Here is a 19,345-nt window from a genome sequence, read left to right on the forward strand (position 1 = left end):
AAGTCATGGGGATTTGGGGATTAGACAGTTGAAATGTTCAGCATATCACCCACAGTCACAGGGAGCTTTAGAGAGATTTCACCAAACTCTCAAAACAATGATTAGAATATACTGTCACGAATATCCACATGACTGGGATAAAGGAATTGATGCCACCAGAGACTCACCGAGAGAGTCTACAGGCTTCAGTCCTTTCGAATTGGTTTATGGACATGAAGTAAGAGGTCCTCTAAAACATATAAAAGACAGATTCTTGGAACAAAAGAATGAATCTTTGATGCTGGACTATGTATCTGTGTTCCGGGAAAGGCTCACAAAAGCTTGCGGTATAGCTCAGGAACACCTTAAAGCATCTCAAGCCAATATGTAAAAATGGGCAGACAAGAATGCAAACGCTCCCAATTTTCAACCAGGGGGTGAAGTATTAGTGTTGTTACTGTTACAGGGAGAACCATTAAAAGCACGGTTCAGTGGCCCATATAGAGTGATCAAAACATACGAACATACGAATTAGGAGCAGGAGTAGGCCACTCAGCCTCTCAAACCTGCTCCGCCATTCAATACGTTAATGGCTGAACTGATTACTCCACATTTCCACCTACCCCTGATAACCTTCCACCCCCTTGCTTATCAAGAATCTATCTAGCTCTGCCTTAAAAATATTCAAAGACTCTGCTTCCACCACCTTTTGAGGAAGAGAATTCCAAAGACTCACGACCCTCTGAAAGAAAAAAACTCTCCTCATCTTTGTCTTAAATGGGCGACCCCTTATTTTTAAACAGTGACCGCTAGTTCTAGATTCTTCCACAAGGGGAAACATGCTTTCCACGTCCATCCTGTGATGACCCCTCAGGATCTTATATGTTTCTATCAAGTCACCTCTTACTCTTCTAAATTCCAGTGGATACATGCCTAGCCTGTCCAATCTTTCCTCATAAGACAGCCCACCCATTCCAGGTATTAGTCCAGTAAACCTTCTCTGTACTGCCTCCAACGCTTTTATATCCTTCCTTAAATGAGGAGACCAGTACTGTACACCGTACTCCAAATGGTAACGAAGGCAGACTCCTACCCAAATTCTCATTTAGAAGACCAAGGACAGAGTGGGCAACACCACGTGTCTTAAAGAGACAGTTGTGTTGGAGGGATACTGTCAAATTCCTTTGACACCCCAGGTTAAGGAAAAGTAAGCTTCTGTTACACCGGACAGGGTTTTCCAGTATCAAGTGATGCCACACAGGTTTAGGGGTACTCGAGAAACTTCTCAGTGAATAGTGAACCCAGTAGAGGTCAGTGTTCCTAGCTGTGCAGATCACCTGGCTGAGGTGATGCAAAGAAAACAAGAAACAACTTGGAGACTATGTTGGGAAGGTTGAAGTGGGCTAATTGGGACAACCTTTGTAAAATTTAAAGCCAAAAATGTTTTAATGGAACTTATTGCTGTAGTCTTATCATTTTAGAAAATTTTATATTTGGCCTCCTTGTCTCGGGAAACAATGGATAAGCGCCTGGAGGTGGTCAGTGGTTTGTGGAGCAGCGCCTGGAGTGGCTATAAAGGCCAATACTAGAGTGACAGACTCTTCCACAGGTGCTGCAGATAAAATTGGTTGTCAGGGCTGTTTCGCAGTTGGCTCTCCCCTTGCGCTTGTCTTTTTTCCTGCCAACTGCTAAGTCTCTTCAACTCGCCACACTTTAGCCCCGCCTTTATGGCTGCCTGCCAGCTCTAGCGATCGCTGGCAACTGACTCCCACGACTTGTGATCAATGTCACAGGACTTCATGTCGTGTTTGCAGACGTCTTTAAAGCGGAGACATGGACGGCCGGTGGGTCTGATACCAGTGGCGAGCTCGCTGTACAATGTGTCCTTGGGGATCCTGCCATCTTCCATGCGTCTCACATGGCCAAGCCATCTCAAGCGCCGCTGACTCAGTAGGGTGTATAAGCTGGGGATGTTGGCCGCCTCGAGGACTTCTGTGTTGGAGATACAGTCCTGCCACCTGATGCCAAGGATTCTCCGGAGGCAGCAAAGATGGTATGAATTGAGACGTCGCTCTTGGCTGACATACGTTGTCCAGGCCTCGCTGCCGTAGAGCATGGTACTGAGGACACAGGCTTGATACACGCATATATATATATATATATATATATACATCAGGGAAAATAATGTTATTGCTGACATTTTGTAAGGATTTAACCATGTTAACTTATGTCGTTGGTGATGGTATAAAGAGAATGCTGTAAATTATTAGTAGAGTGAATGGTGTGTAAATGCGAGAAAAATGTTAGTGTTTTTTCTATTTCTATTTTTTGCATTGTAATGAAATGCATTTCAGAAATGGCGTTTCCTTTCACCAGGGGTGGAGGTGTCACTGTCCTGTGTTTTTTTTTCTCCTCGGAAATATTGCGGTGCGCCTTTAAGAGTTTAAAGAGATCAGTGCATCTTTAAGATCTCTCCAGAAGCTCAGTGAGCAAAAGTGCATTCTGGTTGCCAAGCAACAGAAGGAAGAGAAGCTGATTTATTTTCTCTCTCATAATTCTAAAAAGCTTCAAGCCAAAGTAATTCCTTAAAGAAATAAGAAAAAAGGCTTTTTTCTTTCACGACAAATTATTGATCTACAGTGTTCATCGCTGGGGAAAAAAAGAGTTTAATACTACAACTGCCGAATTGAACTGCTGAATTCCTATCTTTGGAAGGACCTTCGGTTTCATTGGACCTGGGAAGACTGGATGTGAACTTTGACTGTGTTGTATTAGAAGACCATTCATCAGGAACATAATCTGCAAAGTCTTTATTGCTTTTTCTATTTTTTCGGTCAGCTAATTTAAAACCAAGTATATGTATGCAAGTGCGGGAGTTAGATTTTTTAAATAAAAAGTTATAAGGTCTTTAGATATTAGTTTATTTTAGTAGTGTTTAAGATTTTAGGTTTTTTTTTAATATATAATTTGTTGATATCTAAATATACCTGGTTTGGTTCGCTCCATTCAGGGGTTACTAGATTGTTCAATTTGTTTGCTTTTTTACTTTCCGATTTGGAAAGCTTAAAAAAATATGATGTGACCTGCGGAGCAACAGAACTGAATTGACAGTGTATTGCTCCCACTGCGATCAGAATCATATCTTTTGATTGAGGGCTTTGTCCTGAGCGGTCATAACGATCATAACTTGGAACTATATCGTTCCCTCACTGGTGTTGGGTAATAAAGCTGGAATTCCCTTGCTAACAGCACTGTGGGTGTACCCACACCATAAGGACTGCAGTGGTTCAAGAAGGCGGCTCACCACCACCTTCTCAAGGACAATTAGTGATGGGTAACAAATGCTGGCCTTGCCACATCCCATGAAAAAAAAATTAACTGGACCAGCCATATCAGCACTGACTACCAAGAGTAAGGCAAACACTGGGTACTCTGTGTCAAGTGGACCATTTGCAGACTCCTCAATGCTTCTGCACAAGACACTGCATCATGCGGTAATCTGCAAAATGTAGACAACTCAATTGTTGAGAATATTTCCGAACCATTCTCATTCTCCCAAGTTAACCCTGAGCAAGATGATAAATGGAAAACAGCATTTACAACAGCTGTTAAGAGACAAGCAGATGAGGGACACCATTGCTACTGCGCTGCAATAGGGAAAGGTGCTCACAATTCCCAGGAAACAAGCTGGAGCCAACTTGTTCTGCATTTCCGCACCAGAGAAAACAGTTTCTCGATAGCGACCCCCAAGAATCGGTATAACATCTTTAACATCCCAATTACACCACCAGCTAAACTGAAAAGAACCCAAATCCCTCCCCCTCCCTGCCCATAAACAAGCGTCACAGGTCAGGCAGCATTTGGAGTCCACATACTGCCCGTAAAAAATTCATGACAGTGGATTCTCTTCAATGCAATATATTATTTTTGTTATTAAAATGCGATTAACTAAATCAATTAAAAGTGTATTACTAGCAATTGTATTAGCGCACATTTAGAGTACGGCGTGAGTCAGCCAGCTCTGACTGGGTCGCGGGTCCTGCCTTGTTGTACATGTGGGGAGAAGTCGGTGACCATGGGAGGATTGGAGAAGAAGAAGGTACCGGACCGGGGAGAGGAGGGGGCCGGACCGGGGAGAGGAGGGGGCCGGACCGGTACCGGACCGGGGAGAGGAGGGGGCCGGACCGGGGAGAGGAGGGGGGCGGACCGGTACCGGACCGGGGAGAGGAGGGGGCCGGACCGGGGAGAGGAGGGGGGCGGACCGGGGAGAGGAGGGGGGCGGACCGGTACCGGACCGGGGAGAGGAGGGGGGCGGACCGGTACCGGACCGGGGAGAGGAGGGGGGCGGACCGGTACCGGACCGGGGAGAGGAGGGGGCGGACCGGTACCGGACCGGGGAGAGGAGGGGGACGGACCGGTACCGGACCGGGGAGAGGAGGGGGCCGGACCGGGGAGAGGAGGGAGGCGGACCGGACCGGTACCGGACCGGCGAGAGGAGGGGGCCGGACCGGTACCGGACCGGGGAGAGGAGGGGGGCGGACCGGTACCGGACCGGGGAGAGGAGGGGGGCGGACCGGGGAGAGGAGGGGGGCGGACCGGGGAGAGGAGGGGGGCGGACCGGACCGGTACCGGACCGGCGAGAGGAGGGGGCCGGACCGGTACCGGACCGGGGAGAGGAGGGGGCCGGACCGGGGACGGACCGGTACCGGACCGGGGAGAGGAGGGGGGCGGACCGGGGAGAGGAGGAGGACGGACCGGTACCGGACCGGCGAGAGGAGGGGGGCGGACCGGTACCGGACCGGCGAGAGGAAGGGGACTGACCGGTACCGGACCGGGGAGAGGAGGGGGACGGACCGGTACCGGACCGGGGAGAGGAGGGGGGCGGACCGGGGAGAGGAGGGGGCGGACCGGTACCGGACCGGGGAGAGGAGGGGGACGGACCGGTACCGGACCGGGGAGAGGAGGGGGACGGACCGGTACCGGACCGGGGAGAGGAGGGGGCGGACCGGTACCGGACCGGGGAGAGGAGGGGGACGGACCGGTACCGGACCGGGGAGAGGAGGGGGACGGACCGGTACCGGACCGGGGAGAGGAGGGGGACGGACCGGTACCGGACCGGGGAGAGGAGGGGGACGGACCGGTACCGGACCGGTACCGGACCGGGGAGAGGAGGGGGGGCGGACCGGTACCGGACCGGGGAGAGGAGGGGGACGGACCGGTACCGGACCGGGGAGAGGAGGGGGACGGACCGGTACCGGACCGGGGAGAGGAGGGGGACGGACCGGTACCGGACCGGTACCGGACCGGTACCGGACCGGGGAGAGGAGGGGGGGCGGACCGGTACCGGACCGGGGAGAGGAGGGGGGGCGGACCGGTACCGGACCGGGGAGAGGAGGGGGGCGGACCGGTACCGGACCGGGGAGAGGAGGGGGGCGGACCGGTACCGGACCGGGGAGAGGAGGGGGGCGGACCGGTACCGGATCGGGGAGAGGAGGGGGGCGGACCGGTACCGGACCGGGGAGAGGAGGGGGGCGGACCGGTACCGGACCGGGGAGAGGAGGGGGGCGGACCGGTACCGGACCGGGGAGAGGAGGGGGGCGGACCGGTACCGGACCGGGGAGAGGAGGGGGGCGGACCGGTACCGGACCGGGGAGAGGAGGGGGGCGGACCGGTACCGGACCGGCGAGAGGAGGGGGACGGACCGGGGAGAGGAGGGGGACGGACCGGGGAGAGGAGGGGGGGCGGACCGGTACCGGACCGGGGAGAGGAGGGGGGCGGACCGGTACCGGACCGGCGAGAGGAGGGGGACGGACCGGGGAGAGGAGGGGACGGACCGGTACCGGACCGGGGAGAGGATGGGGGATCGGACCGGTACCGGACCGGGGAGAGGATGGGGGATCGGACCGGTACCGGACCGGGGAGAGGATGGGGGATCGGACCGGACCGGGGAGAGGATGGGGGATCGGATCGGACCGGACCGGGGAGAGGATGGGGGACCGGACCGGACCGGGGAGAGGATGGGGGACCGGACCGGACCGGGGAGAGGATGGGGGACCGGACCGGGGAGAGGATGGGGGATCGGACCGGGGAGAGGATGGGGGATCGGACCGGGGAGAGGATGGGGGACCGGACCGGACCGGGGAGAGGATGGGGGGACCGGACCGGACCGGACCGGGGAGAGGATGGGGGACCGGACCGGACCGGACCGGGGAGAGGATGGGGGACCGGACCGGACCGGGGAGAGGATGGGGGAGCGGACCGGACCGGGGAGAGGATGGGGGATCGGACCGGACCGGGGAGAGGATGGGGGATCGGACCGGACCGGGGAGAGGATGGGGGATTGGACCGGACCGGACCGGGGAGAGGATGGGGGATCGGACCGGACCGGACCGGGGAGAGGATGGGGGATCGGACCGGACCGGGGAGAGGATGGGGGACTGGACCGGGGAGAGGATGGGGGATCGGACCGGACCGGACCGGGGAGAGGATGGGGGATCGGATCGGACAGGGGAGAGGATGGAGGACAGGACCGAGGAGAGGAGGGGGGACCGGGGGTGGTGCGGCAACTAATACGCGGCTTTTAATCGTGACTGCCCCCCTCTCCCCCAGCAGCTGGTGTACCGAACACCTCCCCTGTCCTCTGCCCTCCCCTGCCCTCCCCTGCCCTCCCCTGCCCTCCCCTGCCCTCCCCTGCCCTCCCCTCCCCTCCCCTGCCCTCCCCCTGCCCTCCCCTCCCCTCCCCCACCCTCCCCCACCCTCCCCTCCCCTCCCCTCCCCTCCCCCACCCTCCCCTCCCCTCCCCCAGCAGCTGGTAGACTGACCCCACTCCCCCAGCAGCTGGTGTAACGACCCCCGCCCTCCACTCCCCCAGCAGCTGGTAGACTGATGCCCCCCTCCCCTCCACTCCACTCCCCCAGCAGTTGAGCCCCCCTCCCCCCCCCCCCCCCCATGTGCTAGCACTTGGTGTGCTGAGCCTCCAGCCCTCAGCAACTGGTATACTGTAGTTTGTAGACTGACTGTGTGAGTTATGATTGTTTTCTGCAGAAAAATAAAATGCTTTTCTTTTTCCTCAGTATGAAAGAGGAGCTGCCACAAACTACATTACCAGAAATAAAGCACGGAAGAAGCTGCAGCTCAGTCTTGCAGATTTCAGGTAAAATATTGAACTTTGAATATATTGTGGAGGAAGTTATGTTTTTAAAAGAGGGTGGTAGTTATTCAGAAGATTGCATTATTTATTGTCCTGGTTTAATGGTTAAGGTATTGTTTTAATGAAGCTGGGTAATACTGTACAAGACAGTATTTAAACCGCTTCTAGAGTATTGTATCTAATATTAGCCATCATGCTGTAGGTTGCAAGGAGAGCATTGGAATAGCATAGAGGTAGTGAAGACACAGGTGAGGGTTTCAGCAGCAAAAGCCCATCAAAAAATATTGGCTTATTGAGCCAGATAATTTTTGCTGGTATTTATTTCTATGTCTAAAATAGTTGCTGCATCATGTTTGCTTTTTTTCTTCCAAAAGGCGACTGTGCATTCTGAAGGGTATTTATCCTCACGAACCGAAGCACAAGAAAAAGGTTAACAAAGGTTCAACAGCTCCACGTACGTTCTATCTCGTCAAGGATATCAAGTTCTTACTGCATGAGCCTATTGTGAACAAATTCCGTGATTATAAAGTAAGTTTGCATTCTCTCATGTCCAATTTAATTATTCTGTTAAGTGAACAATGTGAAATATGTATGTTTTAGAAACCATAAGCATGATGTTGTTTTCTGGTTGTGTTGAGCTGAATGAATCTTCAAATTCTGTGGCAAGTCTCCAAAGGTTTATTTGTCATCCTCCACAGTTTCAGATTTTATGGCTGTGCTGCTGCATTACTTTCTCACTGCATCACTCTTTTGCTGAAAATTGTAGTTCAGGAGAAATAAACCCCAAAATCATAGGGCCTGTTCTTCCTTGTGTTTTCTTTTAAATTAATTACTCTGAGAATGCATGGTTCTTTGCATCCGAAGGACAGATTTCCTTCTAACCTCAGGTAAGTTGTAAGCTGCAGTTCCTGTGTCCTTTGTAGCAGGAAAATTCTTGGCCATAATGCTGTGATAGGCTCGCTGGTCTCAGTTAATACAGGCTTGGTGTGATACCAGTGGGCAAACTGCTCAAAGTAGAGCAGAAATTTATATTTTCACTGTCCATTCTTCTCCAAAACTCTCAGACGCGTTCAGGTAAAGTTAGCATGTATTTTTAAGACAACTAAGTTTTTTTTTGTAAATGTGGAGAAAATGCGAGTTTAAAATATTGTAATTTTTTTGTTCTCTGGTAGAAACCTGAGGCATTGTTTGCTTCAGCCTGCACATCTTGAATGCATTTTCATTTATAATCTAAAAATCTTTTATTTCTTGTAGAAGCCCCTTGGGTCTTGAAGAGCATAATTGTTTTGTGCTTCATTCTCTCTTCTCCTAAAACTGTCCACTATTCCAGGATCATCCTGGAAATCGAAGGTAGCATCTCTTCACAAGCAGCTGTCTCCTTAAACCCCCATCCCCCACCCATCCTTCCAATAATAAGTGCAAAGAGCTTATGGCCATCTGTCACTAAGATTGAGACTATCGTTGAGCTGCAACTCCACCCCTTACTCGCCAAAGCATACCTTTCCCCCGGCCCCGAGTACTTGGCTTTTTCTATTTTCTCATCTATTCCCCCCGCCCCCCACCCCCATGCCCTCTGTAATCTCATTTTGTTCATGAGATCCCATTTCTTTCACCGCAGTCGCAGTAAACTGCTGATCGCCCACCTCCCCTCCTGCACACCCTGTCCCAGCATACAAATGTGTAAATGTTTCCTTCTTCAAAGGTAGCATCCCCATCTCTTTCAAAATTTCCGTCATTATTTCCTCCTTAAAAAGAAAGATTTTTGACTCCTGTATACTTGCAAACTACTATCCATCTGCAACCTTTTATTTTTCCCCTCCAAAGTTCTTGAACGGTATGGTACCATCCGCTGCTACCATGGCACTGGACAAACCCAAACCAAAGTGACAGGTGACAGTCTCTGTGACTCTGACCTTTTTGCATTATCCTTCCTTGGCTTCTGCAGCTTTTGAAATGGTCAGCCCATTGCCCTTCTCCCATGTCTTTCCTCCTTTGTCCAGTTCAGTGAGATTATCCTCACTTGGCTCCACTCTTGGCTATCTGATCATAGCCAGAGCATCTCTGGCAATAGCTTTGCTTGTTACTTCTGCACTGCTCCTCCAGACTTCCCTCTTCCTCATCTAGCTGCTGCCCCTTAGAGACATTATCTGTATATTTAAAAAAAAATTTGGTGGGAAGGGGTAGCTTTCTGCTTCCACATGTACATTCATGGCAATCAGCTGTACCTCTCCCACTTTTCTTGACCCCTCCCCGCCCCCTACAGCTACTATGTTGTCAGACTGCTTGTCTGATACCTAGTCTTGGATGAGGTTCAATTTCTTGCAGTTAAACATTGGAAAGACTGAAGGTGTTGCCTATGGCCCCTACCACAAGCCTCATATTCTTGCCACCAATTCCCTCTTCGTGGGCATTGTCTTGGGTCGAACCAGACTGCTCACAATGTCAACATCCTCTTTGACCCCGAGCTGAGGTTCTGACCTCATAGTCTTCTTTATGATGACTACCTGCTTCCAATTCGAGCAAGGCCTACCTTGGCCCACCTGCTGCTGAAACACTCAACTATGCCTGTCACTTCAAGGCTCATCTAGTCCAGTGCTCCTATGGCTGCCCTCCCGCCCTCCACCTTGTGTAAACTTCAGTGCATCTACTATACCCTATTCCACACTATGTCCTGATCATACAACACCCCGTCCCACATTAGCTGCTGGTCCTTCAATGCCTCCATTGTAAAATTCTCATACTTGTGTTTAAAACCTGCCATGACCTCTCCCCTCCCTGTCACCTTCATCCCTTCATGTACTTCCTCCACACAACTCTCCATTCCTCTGACACCAAATACCATGTCTTTTAGTTCAACTGGTTATGATAATTCTACACATCTAACCATTCTGGAATTTAACTGGGGAATGGATGTTTTTCTAGTGGTTTGTGTAAAAACATTTAGTCATTCTATTGCTACCCTTGTAAATCCATTTATAAGGTTTTTCAGTTACCTCAATGGCAAAATAATGAAACCTTTGTGAAGGCAAATTTTAATACAAATAATAGTTCCAAGAATATTTGTTTACTTTCCTTTCTATTATAAAACTTTTAATGCTCTGGATTAAATTACATTCTGTAGCGATTTTATAGAGAACTGACAACCTGATTATTTTGTAATTCAGTCTGTTAGATTGATAAAGAAAAACTCTGATATGTGGTTATGCTTTTTCAGGTATTTGTTCGGAAACTCCGTAAGGCCTATGGAAAAGCTGAATGGAGTACGGTTGAAAGGCTTAAGGACAATAAACCTGTGTACAAACTGGATCATGTTGTCAAAGAAAGGTAATTTGTGGAGTAACTCATTCATGTTCATAAAGGCGATCTGTTTCTATCATCTGTTGCATTGTTCCTGTTGTGCATTAAATGTATTTCCGATAACTTGAAAGGTGTGCCAAAGGTAGCCTTGGGTATATTAAATACAGTAAAATTCAAAAGCTGGATGAGAGCCTTTCAAGAAATACCAATACAATATGGCTGGAATTTTATAGCCCCCCCCACAAAGAGCGGGCTGATGGCAGGAGGGGCGTAAAATTGAGTGGGAGGCCCCCTCCCGCTGCAATTTTATGTGGGGCGGCGGTGAGTGAGAAACGGCCCGCCTGCCCCAAGCCAATCAAGGCCCTTAAGTGGCCCATTAACTGCCACTTAAGGACCTTCTCTCACCACCGCGGGTATTTTATGCTCGGCCAGATGGCAAAGGCCTCAAGAACTCCGTCTGGGGGTAAAACCAGGCAGCCAGCTTGTGGACTGTGGGGGTACCCTCCTGATCGGGCACCCAGTGCCCCATGGCGGGCTGCCCCCAAAGCCCCAACACCCACCCTTCCCCCTCCCCGCCTCACTGGGCCCGGCCCATTGTACCCGGTGAGGCCCTAAAATCTTACCTGAGTTCCAGTGCCATACTTTCTGTTGCCTCCAATGGCTGGGTGCAGTCCCAGCAGTGGCCACTGCTCCCAGTGGCGCTGCTGGGACTAAGCTGCCAGCCTGCTGATTGGCCCGCTCCGTTCGATGGGACTTCCTCCCTCAAGGAGGTGGAAGTCCTGCCCAGGACCAATTATGGGCCTGGGGAACAAAAAATCCCAGCCTGGCTCCCCAGGCTCAGCAGAGGCAGGCTCGTCACTGATCTTTTGGCTGGTGGGCAGGGCCTCGCACCCAAAGTAAAATTCCAGCCTATTTGTTAAACGGGTGAAATTTTCCCTTTTTGTTTGCGAAAACAAAATAAACCAGTAAGACTGTTAGCCAGAACTGTACAAATTTTCAAAAATATATTTTTAGATCCAATTCACAGAATTATACAGCACGAGGCCACTTGGCCCATCATATCTACATTAGATAACAGGCCTCTCCAATTTTTTTGTGTTTTATGCACATTTAATCATTTGACCTTAGAGGAACTCTTAAGATAAATTTAGAAATTGCAGCCTACATTTCAAAATATTTTAGGTTTACACACTCTAAAGTTTAGAGCTCTCTTTTCTCCCAGCTCCCATAAACTTGCATTAATTTTGTGTTTGAGAAATATAGTAATTTCTCAATAGCAAAGTACAGCACTTAATGAAATCATTCTCAATGGACTATGGCGAAGCAATGTCCTACAGCACTTTACAACCAATGAAGTATTTTGTCATGTAGGAAACTTGACCGCCAATTTGTGCACAGGAAGGTCCCACAAGCAACAATGATAATGACCAAATAATCTCTCTCAGTGATGCTGGCAGAGGCATAAATATATGCCAGGACACCGGACAGTACTCCCCTGTTCTTCAAAATAGTGCTATGGGCTTTTTGAATGGACGGGGCATCGATTTAAAGTCTTATCCGAAAGACAGTGCCTCTGATAGTGCAGCACTCTCTCAGCCTAGATTTTTTTGTGCTCAAATCATTGGAGTGGAACTTGAGCCCACAACCTTCTGACTCAGGTGAGAGTGCTGTCCACTGAGCCACAGTTGAAACTAATAAAGTATTTATAGGGTCACAATTCTGACCTGCTTGGGGGCTGGTCTAGCGCTATGTGATCTTGGGAAAGCATATCACTGACTGGGTACAGTTAATTTATTTTGTTTCCAACAGAATAGTAATCTACTTTTCAGGGTGTCTTTTGACCCCATTGTTAAGTCTCATTAAAATAGAATCTGAAGAGAAGAACATGACTATAAAAAAAGTTGTTCTTTAGTTTTCTTTGTGTACTAACAGATTCAACATTCTAGGGGTTACCATTGACCAGAAGCTGAACTGGAGTAGCCATATAAATACCGTGGCTACATGAGCAGGTCAGAGGCTAGGAATCCTGCGGCGAATAACTCATCTCCTGATTCCCCAAAGCCTGTCCACCATCTACAAGGCACAAGTCAGGATGTGATGGAATACTCTCCACTTGCCTGGATGGGTGCAGCTCCAACAACATTCAAGAAGCTCAACACCATCCAGGACAAAGCAGCCCGCTTGACTGGCACCCCATTTGCAAACGTTCACTCCCTCCACCACCAAAGCACAGTAACAGCAGTGGGCACAAGCTACAAGATGCACTGCAGCAATGCACCAAGGCTCCTTAGCACCTTCCAAACCCATGATCTCTACCACCTAGAAGGGCAAGTGCAGCAGATGCATGGGAATACCACCACCTGCAAGTTCCCCTCCAAGCCACACACCATCCTGACTTGGAATTATATCGCTGTTCCTTCACTGCTGGGTCAAAATCCTGGAACTCCCTTCCTAACAGCACTGTGGGTGTGCCTACCCCACATGGACTGCAATGGTTCAAGAAGGCAGCTCACCACCATCTTCTCAAGGGCAATTAGGGATGGGCAATAAATGCTGTCATAGCCAGTGATGTCCACATCCCATGTATGAATTTTCAAAAGCAAGATGTGTAAACAGTGCACTCTCATTGTTTTGGTGCTCTAAGTATAGGGATAAGTTGAATGCCATTGAAATTTGTAGAATTTCTTTTACAATTGGTGCCCAAAATTGATCATCCTGGATTTTTAAGTATGTCAGGAACTATTAACACATCTAAACTAGAGATAAGATGCTGCAGCCTTGCAGTAATAAGCAAATTTTCTATCACACTTTATTGTCTTGTATCTTGTCTGAGTGCAAGAGAGTTGCTGGAAAAGCTTTTTTAGATATTGGAGCAGTCTTCAAGTCTTGGATCAATTTGGAATTTCCAAAAAGATCTTTTTTTTAAAAAAAAAAGTAAATTCTAGTGGGGAAATGAAGAGAATGACATGGAGAAATTGTGGTATTGACAAATTGAGCAGTGAAAGGTTTCTTGTCATTCGTAGGGTGAGGGGTCAGGAATATGTTCATTCAGCCAGTATGTTGCAGAAAGAATGGAGATTATGTGAACTGACGGGATGCTATATGAAGTTGATGAAAAGATTGGATATGGTTGGGTAACCAATGAAGGAGGTTGTTATATAGATGGAATAACGTAGGAGAGGTCGGAGCTCCTGGGAAATGCAGCTCCAAGTTAATGGACAAAGTGTCGGTAGATAAGCTAGTTCATCACAAGTTAAGCAATTAGAGAGGAAACTAACTGGAAGTACTGGAAGGGGGGCGATATAGCTTGTGACTTGTTGAGATGTCAAAGCAATGATAAGTGATTCACCAAAGCTTTCAAAAGCAAAGCTATGGATATAATACAGACATTCATATCCTTGCATCAGACCAGGGTGAATTAAAAAAAAAATGTTTTCTATAAATTTGAAACTCCTTTTTTTTTAAATCAGCAAATCTTTTGTTAGCCAGCTAATTTATAGTTGCTGTAGTACTTCAGTTGGGTCATGGTGTGGCATTGTTACAAATGGAATAACATAAATGGGCATTCCAGATAGAAATTATGCCTCAGATCCAGTGATTCTTAAATTAACAAAGCCTACAATTTAAGACACTTATAACTGCCCCACACTACCTCCAGAACAAGTGTTACTAGTGTTTAACAGAACCATAGAAGGAGAGCTTTCAGCTATTGTCAGCTGGCTCTTTGCAACTTAGAACAATTCCCACTGTCCTCTTTCCCCTTAGTTCTGTGTCTTCCTTTGCTTCAAATATTTATCTACACTTTTGAAAAATGGGATGCTTCCATTCTCACAATTGAAACCAGTCTCTGTGGCAAAGCATTCCACATGCCATTAATCCTCACTGAAAATTTTTCCAACCTGCTTCTCAATTCCCTGATCGCTTTAAATTGGTGACCCTCTTTTCACTGATTCCAACATCAGAAAATTGTTTTTCCCAGTCAAAATTAGGAAAGTTTTCATTAAATTTCTTGGGCTTCTCTTCCAGACTGGAAATAATCCCAGTATTATTTTCCTCACAACTATAGTTTCCAATCCCTAGTCACATCTTTATAAATCTGTGCTGTATACTCTGTATAGCTTTTAATGCCCTTTCTATAATGGGTGCCCAATACAGCAAAACCTATCTTGATTGTAGCTTGACCATGGCCTTGTATAAATTTATCTTTCTCTTTTTTCGCACTCTTATTTATAAACCAAAAATGTGTTGAGGTGTTTATCTACCTGCACTTTTAATCAATTGTGTATTTAAACATGGGAATTACTAGACGAGAAAAGACCACAGCCCATCTACTTCACCTTCTATCATTCTGGTGGTTGGATGATACAGTGGTAATGGAATTGTTGCTTCATCATAGCAATCAATCTCGATCAGTTAGTCCACAGCAGACCCAGACGAGACGTGTGGAAACCCGCAGTGGTGGAGAGCTTTGGCAACCTTCGGTCCAAAGTCATCTCTTCCTTCCAATAACGCTACACTTAGCACATCGTGTCTTGCACCACTCTCGTACTGTATCCCAAACTGTTGTGTGTCACTGCTTAAAGCTGATTGTGACATAACACTGGCCATTCATGCTTCCTGTGGTTCTGCAGTAGCTTAATCACAGGACCCATCAATTTAATACAGGGCATTTACTCCAATCCTATGCTGCAAGGCTGACATGAAATTGAAAACATTATATATTGTTGATGCTGTTAGGTGCAGGCCTTAGATCTACCACTTCAGAAAACTGCACAAGGTACAAATAATTTGTATATTTTCTTTGTCCGTACCTTTAATTCCATCAATGTTTGACAGGAATTCTTTGCCCTACTCCCAAAGTGAATTTGGAGTATTTGCTTAAGATACAAGTGCTTTTATTTATTGTCTTCAATGCCCCCCAAAACTCTCTGTCTCCCTTTGCCATAGTAGATTTGCAGTTCTTGCTGAAGCTGTCATTAGTGTAGTGTTTATAGCACTGCGCCAGTGATGTTCTCACTGAATCTAACAACCATGGCTCAAGACTTTCTGTTTGCCCTTTACTGAGTGCCTTGCTAGGTCATTTGAGTGCAGTTAATAGTCGACCACGTTGCTGTGAGTCTGGAGTCACATATAGGCCAGATCAGGCAAGGACGGCAGATTTCCTTTCCTATAGGACATTTGTAAAGGCTTTTAGGACATTCTGGTAGTTACATGGTCACATTGCTGATACTAGCTTTTTGACCATTTCTTTCCACAATTTCCAAATTTGTTATCCCAGAACCTCCTTAAAAGTTTATTTCCAGTGCCAGCATAAACATTAGTCCACCACAGTGGCCTGAAATAAAAAGCCTGAACACCTGCATTGGCATTGCTAAAAACTTAATTTAATAGTCCAAAAGAAATGCCTAATTCAGAGACTGAAGCTGAATTGGAGTCCCAGGCTTCAAAGAGAAGGGCAGGCCTGTGCAGGGAGACCTCCTTGCATTCATTTCTAACAATAAATGACTTTTATAGATAAGTTTGATTTCCACCCCCCTCCCCCACAATGATTTTATAAAGGTATTTAATTGTGTATATGGATCTAAATGAGGAAGAAAAATAATTGAAAGCCATTTTTAAAAAATATTGTGGTTGCTGATTCATGATGAGCTTCCACTACTCAGCTACTGCTTTGTGATAGTTTTCCTATCTGCCTGTATTTGAGCTAATATACTGTTTGTCATATTCATCATTTTGTCAAACATATTCATTTCCTCATGCACTGCAGACATGGGAAATATTTTTAATTGTAGGTAGATTAATTAGAAGCACTAAATGGTCATGGGTTACTTGGTGCATCTTTTGAAGTCTTCAGCCTAATGGAGGGAAGAGAAGATGGGAATATTTCTTGTCCTACTCATTTTGGTAACCATTATCTCCATCTATTGTTACTCTCTACCTGATCACTTGAAGGATCCATATATTTAATCCAGAACACCCCTGCTTTGCTATTAATGTCAAAAAATAGTTCTATCGCATTGATCAGTATACCTAAAGCTCTTTTTTTTTTTATCCTTTGCACCACCACCGTTGTCTCCCCAGCAACTTCCCATCTCAATGTAGTGAATAGCACCACTCTGCATTACACTGTCTAGTATCCAATAAGTAGTCAAGACATAAAAACAGAAAGTGCTGGAACTACTCAACGGATCTGGCAGCATCTGTGGCGAAAGAAACAGAGACCTTTCATTGACCTGAAACGTTAACTTTTGTTTCTGTCTGCACAGATGCTACCAGATCTGCTGAATATTTCCAGCACTATATTTTTATTTCAGATTTCCTGCATCTGCGGTATTTTGCTTTTATTTAAATTGTCAAGACAGTTATGAACAGGCGTGATGCTTGAGACTGGAGGAAAAACTGCAACTTGACTTTCAGAACTGGCCGTTTGTAATGAAAACAGCAAATGGTCAATGCAAACACAGTCGGTCAGTGCTTATGGAGAAAACTAGGTTAAAACTTCAAATGCAGCTCTTCATCCCTATTTTTAATTTCAGCTTTCTAGCATTTGAGGTTCTCCTTTTTGATTCTTGTGTTTTTATGTGCTCTTTTAGTTCAATCATGAAAATGTCATTTATTTATTGCATACGCAATGTTCTGGTCTTAAAAAAAAACAAATAGAGTCATAGACAAATTAAGGTGTTAGGAATGTTACAAAGTCATAATAATCTCAGGAGTTTTGGATAACCGCAATGGAGCAAAGCTCAAGTGACGTCAATCAGGTGTCCTCAAAAGGCATTCCATTTTTGGAAAATCTAATTATCTTTGTGTTTTTCTCTTTCTCTGCCACTTTCTCTCACCGCCTCCCACCCCCCCCCCCCCCCCACACCCACCAATGTATGATTATATATGCTTTCATCTTTTCACCCACCTTCCCCCAGCCCTCCAAACAGTGAGCTTTCCCTTTTCATTTTATTGGGGATTTGCAACTTCTGTTAACCAGTACCAGCTCTTTTTTAGCACTGAATTTTTCCCATGTGGTATTAAATTACTTGATGCAGAAGGTGTTTTTTGTTTTTCTAAGAAGTGATTTTGATGCTAGAACAAGCTTCTCATGGTGTTTGCTGATGTGGAATTATGTTTTCTTAAAAACAGCTCTCTTTCTGGACACTTAATACCTCGTGTACGTTTTATGCTAGCAGAGATCCACAAAACATTTGTGCTGAAATTAGTATCTTTATTGCAAAAGTACTTCTTTAAATTCCCATGCCTTTATATTCTTCCCATGTGATTCCCTTCATGCCATATCCCTCCCATTCCTTTCATTCCTCTCATGTCATCCTCATTCCACCCTTCCTTCGTGTGCTTCCCCATTCCACACCTCCCAAGCAGTCCCTGTTCTCCCTCCCCTCCATATTGTCTGTCCCCTCCCCTTCCATCTTCCCACCAGCCATCCCATGCCATTTCTATCCCTCCTCCCCCACTCCCTCATTCCCGTGCCATCCCTTCCAAGCCTTTTTCCCCATCCCTGCCTCCCCATCGCCGTCAAGACCCCAGTAACTGATGTCGGGGAGTGGCGAGGAACAGAGGCTAGGGACCAGTGGGGGCTGGGGTCGATAAGGGAGGCTGAGGAGCGCCAGGGTCAGGGTCCAGTAAGCGAGGCTGAGGAGCACTGGGCCCCAGTAAGGGAGGTCGAGGAGCAGCGGGGTCAGGGTCCAGTAAGGGAGGCTAGGGAAAAGCCAGGTTGGGCGCCAGTAAAGGAGGCTGAGAGGTGAGTAGTTCTGGGGGCTGGAGTCCAGTAAGCAAGGCCAAAATTTGCATCCTCATCTTCTACCCAACTAACATTGGATTAGTATTCTGGGCTCCCCTTACCCATGCCATTTTGTACTTTATATGCCTCTGAGGTTCACTCCTTCAACTTTCCTGTTAGGGTGTCAGCCCAGTAACCAAGGTTGGGGAGCAGCAAGAACCCACTGGCCAGTAACAGAGGCACGTGTGGCAGTCTTCGCCCAACAATTCAACCCACCTACCAATCAGAAAATGCAGTCAGACAGCAACTGTATTATATAAGATGTTTAAAGGACCTGTTCAAAATTGTATTTTTTTTTAAAGGGGAGAAATACCTCATTCATGGTGCTCTAATAACTGTTAATGAGTGACGAGCCATCTGTTAATATATCCTGCATTTGCACAGTTATTTTCTGTTTGCATTTCATACAAAAGGACTTGTAAACCTGCAAAGTCAATTATACTTCAAACCTTTTAGAAGCACAGATTTCTCCTGTTTCCCAGTACATTAAAACCAAAATCCTCACCTATAATTCCATCCATGACCTTGCCCTACCCTATGTCTGCAATTTCCTCCAGCTGCACATTCCCTCATATTCTGGCCTTCTGTGTCTTTTCACCCCCCCCCACTGTTTTGCCCTATTGTTCCTAGCAAAACCTTCAGCCACCTCAGTGCTCCTCTTTAAAAGCCTTCTCAAAATGATTTGACCAAACTTTAACTCCTTCATTTCCCCATCGATCTCTTCCTAACTTGGCACCAATTTTTTATTCTATTTGTGAAGCATCTTAAGATAACAACGCTGATGTAAGTGCTAGCAGTAGCAGTACCTTCTAGTTGTATCCACAGGGCAGATCATGCTTGACTAATCTAACTTAATTTTTTGATGAAGTAACAGAGAAGGTTGATGAAGGGAACGCCGTGGATGTTTATATGGATTTTTTAAGGCATCTGATAAGGTGCCACATAAAAGGCTGGTTAACAAAATTGAGGCTCATGGAAGAGGAGGGTCAATGTCAAATTGTATTTAAAAAATTGACTTAAGGACAGAAAACAGCAAATTGTAGAAAATGGTTATTTTTTCCAGACTAGAGGATTGTAGACAGTGGTGTTGCCCGAGGATCAGTGCTGGGGCCACTGCATTTTCTGCTATA

General features: G+C 47.0%; 1 protein-coding gene across 1 annotated transcript in view; it reads left to right on the forward strand.

The window, feature by feature from the left end:
• Positions 1 to 3,992: 3,992 nt before the first annotated feature.
• pes (pescadillo) overlaps positions 3,993 to 19,345 on the forward strand; it is a 38,840-nt gene continuing 23,487 nt past the window's right edge. The window contains exons 1-4 of the mRNA XM_068054918.1: positions 3,993 to 4,078; positions 7,053 to 7,132; positions 7,504 to 7,657; positions 10,344 to 10,453. Of these exons, the coding sequence (XP_067911019.1) occupies positions 4,055 to 4,078; positions 7,053 to 7,132; positions 7,504 to 7,657; positions 10,344 to 10,453 (368 nt within the window). The 5' untranslated portion in view covers positions 3,993 to 4,054. The remainder of the gene's footprint in view (positions 4,079 to 7,052; positions 7,133 to 7,503; positions 7,658 to 10,343; positions 10,454 to 19,345) is intronic.

This window comes from Heterodontus francisci, chromosome 23 (assembly GCF_036365525.1).
Source record: "Heterodontus francisci isolate sHetFra1 chromosome 23, sHetFra1.hap1, whole genome shotgun sequence".
NCBI lineage: Eukaryota > Metazoa > Chordata > Chondrichthyes > Heterodontiformes > Heterodontidae > Heterodontus > Heterodontus francisci.